The sequence below is a fragment of the Pterocles gutturalis genome, unplaced genomic scaffold (assembly GCF_000699245.1).
Source record: "Pterocles gutturalis isolate BGI_N339 unplaced genomic scaffold, ASM69924v1 scaffold49219, whole genome shotgun sequence".
Classification (NCBI taxonomy): domain Eukaryota; kingdom Metazoa; phylum Chordata; class Aves; order Pterocliformes; family Pteroclidae; genus Pterocles; species Pterocles gutturalis.
Genome location: NW_010135069.1, coordinates 64902 through 71688, shown reverse-complemented (window position 1 = coordinate 71688; position 6787 = coordinate 64902). Strand labels below are relative to the sequence as shown.

Below are 6787 nucleotides of genomic sequence, written 5' to 3'. Positions count from 1 at the left end.
AAGCTTGCACCGTACATACCAGTGTTTTAGTTAAATTCAGGTTTTTTTCTCCTATTTTCTCCTACTTTGGTGTATATATTGTGAAATATGAAGGGTATTTATTTCCAGTTTGGAATTTCACACTGGCTGACGCACCCAGTGGAAGAAGCTTGTGCGAAGATACCTTCTGGTGGTGTCTGCTGCGGCTTTTGGGTTGATTATCTGAAAAATGATAAGCCAAACTGGTGGTGGGAGGATGCTTAGCAAAGAAAAACTGAAGGTGGGCATCTTGGAGAATTCATCTTTTTACAATCTTTATCTTTCATTCAGGCTATGATCGCTTGCTATCCTGGAAATGGAACTGGGTATGTTCGTCATGTGGACAATCCAAATGGTGATGGGCGCTGCATCACCTGTATTTATTACCTGAATAAGAACTGGGACTCCAAGGTGAGTAAGCCACGAGGTTGAGACAGAACATGGAGGAAAAAATGCTTCAGAAACAGAGCTTTGGAGCTGTCAGTTGCTTCTGTGAGCTCTGGTGAACTTTTGAACAGCTGGTCCATTCTTCATCTCTTTACATTTATTTTTTTGGTGTTTATGGAAACCCTTTGGAATTAAAAATCTGAACTGTTTGCTTATTGTTCTCTCTCCCATCCCACACACACAGTGTTTTGTTGCTTCTAGGTACTGGGCTGCTGGCTCTTATGCCTTGTTTAGAGGAAAAAGCAGTGAAGCACTAGAAAGAAAAACATAATCCACCAAGGATTAAGTAGATTCTGGGAACAGAATAAAGTGACAGCCCAAATTTGGGACTTTAGTGTTCTTGATACTGTTCTTTCAGGCTAACCTGCAGAAGATCGTCAGGCACTTCCCTTTGTGGTTTTCTTCCTTATGAAGTGATGGGCCTTAGTAAGAGGAATGAATACATAGCTTGGTTTGTTCTCTCTGTCATGTGGATTATTTATTGCAAATTGCCCAATGTTGTTTGTCTCTCTAACCTGTGTGTTGACCACTTCTGGTGGATGCTCTTTAAGCACCCGTAAATACTACGAATCCCCAAAAGCGAGTTCAGATTTAGAAGCAATGCCACTGAAAAATGCACTGTTGGAGAAAAATGTGTTCCTTTATGGAGAATATGACAGTGAAGCACCTCATTATAAAAAAATGGAGGAGATGTGCGAGGAAAAGCAAGTATCCAATTTATTTTGTGGACTGCACTCTTATGGTAATAGCGAGGGAGCACCCAAGTGGACGCTAAGAAAGCTAACTGAAATCCAGGATACTGGAGAGTATTATTTGGGTGTGACAGTAATTTTATGCAAATGTATGCTGGAGGAGGTGCAATATAACCATGCTGGCCTGTGGAAGCAGTCCTGTTGCTTTAAACCTGACCTAGTAGTTTCTTACTGAGATTTGCATGCCACGTGGAGGTACTAAGTCGAGTCAGTGCTGGATTGACAACATCCTCCCTGCACTCTGTGGCACAGCATAAAAGTCTCCAAAGAGCCCTCCCCCAGCAACAGCAGGGAGGAGGCAGAGTTCATGTGCATCTTCTGAAGCTTCTGCAGTGCATGCAGAGCACCAGATTTTTTTCCCTGAAAGTTGTGGCACATGGAAAGAGAGAAATTAGGTGGTAGAGAAACAAGGCTATGTCATAAGTAGGGAAAAGACTGACTGGGAGATATAAGGCATTTATGAGAAGTTTTGTTACAAATCCAACAACAGAACAGACTTCACTCTTCCCAGGGTGTAAAAGTGAACTCCTCTGTGGTCAGATGCAGGCTCTGAAATACCATAAGCAGTATCTAGCAATTGTTGGGAGGTCTGACTGGTCAGGTGGAGCGCCCTTCCCTGCCTTGTGGTATTTACTTGTTCTAGAGATGTGACTGGGAGCTCTGAAGCTTCCCAGTGTTTATTATAGGGCCAGTGTTATCTTTATCTTGGTTCATTTACTTCGGCCAGATGTTTATGCTGAAACATGACAAACTGTTTGGGAAAATCAAGGTGGCCAGGAGATTCAGTGTATGGTTTTCCAGCGTTGTCATATAGTCATCTTAGTTATCATAGATATTTATTTCCCATTTGTTGGGTGCCAAGGAGGGAGAAATAAGTCATTGTTCACATAAATGTATGGGTGTTTATATGTGTGAAAAGAAGCATTTCCTTTTCTTTCAGCTGCATGGTGGAATTCTTCGGATATTCCCTGAAGGAAAGTCCTATGTAGCAGATGTTGAGCCAATTTTTGACCGATTACTTTTTTTTTGGTCAGATCGAAGGAACCCACATGAAGTCCAGCCTTCTTATGCAACCAGGTAAGTAGCATATTTGGCCAGGAAAAAGCATAACATCTCTTCTACCAATATTTGTGTCTAAAATTATGGGCATCGTGTTTTTTAAATACACGTGTGCATAAAGAGTAGATAGCTAGATTTTGCATGAATTTTATGTTTTTGGGTCACTGGGAATTCTCTTATCAAATGAGGAAGAACAAGCTTGAATGATAAGATTCCTTGTGTGATGGAAAAAAAGCCCTTTTGCCACTAACAGAAGAAATCTTCCAAGCCAGGCGTAGCTATTTAGCTGGGACATGCTGGGTTATACTTTTGCCCTCGTAATACTATAGGGATTCTTGGGGCAACGTCTGTCAACAGGCTACGAAAAGTTGATGTGATGCAGGGCAACCCCCAAGCTGCCTACAGGCATCCCAGAACATAAAAATATACCAAGGTCTGTAAGCTTCTTCTGCCCCCTGTTACCAGGGGCTGTGCACTCTTTTGTGCCTCCAAGCAGAAATTCTCACCTAATTTCTATCTTACTTGATAAAATACACATTTAAAATTCTGTCTGTCTATAAAGATGTGCCATTTGCATCCTATTTTTTTTGTCTGCTGATCCAGTTTTGTGTTTTGCTTTCTCCATGAGCGTAAAACTCCGAGGATCTATTTTAATAGCAAAAGTTGAAACAAACACATTGATTTCTTTTATAGATATGCCATGACTGTGTGGTATTTTGATGCTGAAGAAAGAGCAGAAGCCAAAAAAAAATTCAGGAACTTAACAGGTATGATTCTTTTGTAAGCATTAACCAGAAATAATTTAATACATTTTGATATTTCCAAAGTCAGAGATAGACTGAGAATAACTCTGTAGCTAGATGGGTATGATATTCATTTTCAGAAATATTTTTCATCTCTAATCACTAGTCAGTTACTTTATACAAAGTGGAGAAGTTGTGGCAGAAGACTCAAGCCTGGCATCGGTATCCCTGATAAGCGTGATGGGGAACATGGGAGAGGTGGTTTCTGATCTCTCTTCCAAATGGCTGCTGAGATTTTGTTCCACCCCAGGTGGCTGCTCCAGGCTCTGGGAGTCTCTAAGCTCTTCTTTTGTTATCTGGGAAACGTATTTTGTCTCCTCCAACCTTTGTTTAGCACAAAGTCATGAGACTTACACAAACAGTTTTGTAATCACCTTCTCTAAATGTTCTGGACAAATAGGGCCTGTCTTCTATATTAATGAAGGACAGTTGGGGTCTGCAGTAATGTGAAAGGGGTTTCTCTGTAATTTACAAGTAGTTTCTGAGTGGGGATATTCATAATGACCTTGGAATGTATAGATTATAAGTTGGAAAGAAACTAAATTTAGAAATATAAAAGTGCATCTTTTGGCAGGCAATTGCTAGATTAACTGTGATCATGGTGCACTACAAGAGCTACTTACATTCAACTGGGTCTTGCAGAGAGCTTCAAGTCAGCCCAGAGACATTTCTGCAGAAGCCTGGGAAGAGGCTAGCTTTCCTAACAGCAGCCACGCTGCTTGATATTGTAGCAATGGTGTACGAGTAATGGACTGAGTTGTCCAGATGTGCTCCAACACCCTACCTGGGGGCCATGCTCAAAGGTTTGCTGTTGGGAGCAGTTTAAAATCTGGCCTTCAAGGACTGCCTCAGGCAGTTCCTCAAAATACATGAGGAGAGCACTGGTCTTTTTAAAAATGTCTACTGTGCAGCTGGGGACCAGCAAAGTTGTAATTAGTCAAATGCTTTTCAGAATAAACTGTTATAATCTCTGTAGCTGGTATGCAAAGCACATACTAGCTTCACTCTTAAAAGGGATTGTGAGCAAGGGGCCAAGAGCCGAGGGGGAAAATATCATGGATCTGGAGTCTGAAAGTTTATTGGGCTACTTAAAATACTGCATGAGTTGTCTTCAGTTTCAAAAGGGCAAATATACAAAACCTTAGTATGACTATCTGGTTAACACGCTGTGGGTTCATACAGCATGTCAGTCCATGTAGTGAGTCCTTATCATAAGTCTGAAATGGAATGCACTGTCCATTGAAAACAAACCCGCTTTATTCTGTTTCTGAGTTTTCAGGTGAATGCTATCAGAAGCCTCTGGCTTAACTGCCTCTCCTTTTTTGATTTTTTGATGTAGATGCAAGGAAGAGAGAAGCACCTCTTAATAAAGACTAATCAACTGTTCCTGAACTCTTTGTGAAGAAACAAGATCCCAAAGATGACTTCCATTTCCAGTGAACAAGGGGAAATTCTTGTTATGCACAAGAACACACTGGTTGTGTCTAGCATGTGCATCTTGTATTGATGGTACTTAAGGCAGCCTCCTGTCATACCTGAATTTGGCAGAAGGAAAACTTGTTTTCTATTTGCTTTTTACTGGAAAAAGTAACCAGGGTTAAAAAAAAAAGAGTATCGCTAAGCCTGGTGGCAGTGGCTCAGCCAGCTGGCTTTTGATCACTCTTGTAACCAAGATAACGATCATTGGAAATAGTAAAAACCTGAGTCTTATTTGCACTTTATGGGGAAAAGAAAAAATCTAGCTCAATAGGAAGGAGCTTTAGAAGTTTAAAATCTGTGGCAGACTGCTAATGGACAAGGAGGGATATTGGAAATGTGAAATTAAACTGGATTTTTGTCGAGTGTCATCTTATGGTCTGTCCCATGTGGGCCTTTCAATGTACTGTTCATCACTGTGCTGAGCAGAACATTGGCTCAGCTCTTTGATAGCATGGCTTTCCAAACAGATTTTTGTCTACACAGTCATCCCATTTCCTGGATTTTGTTTGCTTTTCAAGAGTCAAGTTCTAGCTGTGCAGTTGTGCTGCCCTTTCTGTCCCAGAACTGAGAGGGAAGTTGTTATGTGTCTGTCCACAACTTTGTAAAACCATTTCCTTTCTGTTCTGAGCAGGGTGGGTTGTACATTTTCTTTTTTTCATGGTTTGGTAAAGCAGCTGTTTTCTACCAAAACTGTGGTAAAACTTGGAAGGCTGATGGCACACAATGCATTGGCACTAAAGGCCAATACATAGAGTTAAGTGTTATTTCTGTGACTTCTCCATCTGCTATGTTTTGTATGACACAGATATGAATCTGAAAGGAAAAGAGATGTCTGGCAGTCTGACAAATGTATGATAAGTGATGGGTAACTTAGACTTGATTTCTGTGCTGCTTATCCTTAGTTAACACACTTGTTTAACTTTGTGTATGTAATTTGAATGAAACAGCCATTCTGTTTCAATTGATTTGTTACTCCAGGTAACTACTTCTGCTGTGCTCAAGCTGTGACATCAGAGTTATTCAAATAGCAAAGCACATATTTTTTTCTCCATTATTTTTTTAAACTTGTTAGACTCAATGAGTAACTGGTGAGCTATCTCCAGTCTGCCTAAGCTTTTAGAGCCAGCACTTACTATGCAGTTCAGAATAGCTCTTAATGAAGCTGGGAGCTTGTGATGGATGTATTTATCACTCACACTAATTGTTCTCAACCTAATACACTCACTTGCATTCATTTTTGTCTCATGTTGTCAGTGTGTGTATCAGACTCTAACTGTTCCAAATAGATGCCCCCTCCAGTGTCGCATATTTTCTTGTGCCACCTGCCTGTGGTGGTGAAGGTGGTCTGTCTGAACTGCTGGCCCCTGCACCAGTTCACCACAGTGTGCTGGGCTGTTGTGCCAGTGAAGGGTCTGCCAGCCAGCTCTGTCACACTTGAGCTGGGGAATGAAATGGTAGTGTGCAATGGCAACTACTAAATGTCAGTGGCAGGAGGGTAAACAGCTGCATGGGACAGGAAAATAACTTAACTGATGTAAAAAATTGTAATGGAGTATTGTTTTTAAGCAGTTCTGTCTCTTAAAAAATAAAAAAAAAAGCTGTGCATCCTTTAGCCTGTCCTTGAATTCTGAATGTAAATACAGTAGTGCTAAGAACCCCCTCATTCTCTCTGGCTTCTCCCAGAGATCCAGCTGTGGTCTTATCTGTTGGACTTTGTTCAGCCTGGCCACTATGCACCTTAAGAGAGGAATATGAGGGAACATGTGTGACAAATATTCTTATAACTCAAGACTAGAAAAAGACAAATAATCTGATAAACACCCTTTAATGTTAGGAAAAACATTATTTCACCACAGCTGTTTCCAAGTAGCACAGCATAGACTTGAAGGAAACTTAAAGATAACTTGAAATTCTCATTCTGCAATGTTCATGTGGGAAGAGAAGGAGTTAGGGCTCTTCCTTGAAAGTAAGAAGTAATCCTTTGAAAGATGGTAGGTGTTGACAAAGGGGGGCACAGGATTATTATTTAAAAAGGGGGCCAGGACCCAACCTGTTGTATTGCTATGCAAAGGTGATAATGGCACATAGATTTGGAACTCCTGCATGATTTTAAAGGGGGCAAAGACAACTAAAACAGAGCAGAACAAGTCCTACTTTGCCTTTAGAAACTGTAACTTTAAAACAATGCACTAGAAATGGATGTTACTCCATGTCTTTCTGGAGCCTAGA

The 6787-nt window shown here is 40.8% G+C and overlaps 1 protein-coding gene across 1 annotated transcript; it reads left to right on the top strand.

Annotated features, from left to right (window-relative positions):
• Positions 1–273: 273 nt before the first annotated feature.
• Positions 274–4805, top strand: LOC104467838 (egl nine homolog 3). Its single transcript, XM_010081775.1, has 4 exons — positions 274–429; positions 2158–2294; positions 2970–3043; positions 4419–4805. The coding sequence occupies exons 1-4, from the start codon at positions 313–315 to the stop codon at positions 4454–4456; spliced, it is 366 nt and encodes a 121-aa protein (XP_010080077.1). The 5' UTR covers positions 274–312; the 3' UTR covers positions 4457–4805.
• The last annotated feature ends 1982 nt before the right edge of the window (positions 4806–6787 follow it).

What these genes read in the sequence shown, in the direction of transcription:
- LOC104467838 (XM_010081775.1), top strand. Translation starts at nt 313, where the DNA reads ATGATCGCTTGCTATCCTGGAAATGGAACTGGGTATGTTCGTCATGTG. An exon ending in ATAAGAACTGGGACTCCAAG is followed by an intron (nt 430 to 2,157) that starts GTGAGTAAGCCA and finishes CTTTTCTTTCAG; the next exon opens with CTGCATGGTGGAATTCTTCG. An exon ending in CAGCCTTCTTATGCAACCAG is followed by an intron (nt 2,295 to 2,969) that starts GTAAGTAGCATA and finishes TTTCTTTTATAG; the next exon opens with ATATGCCATGACTGTGTGGT.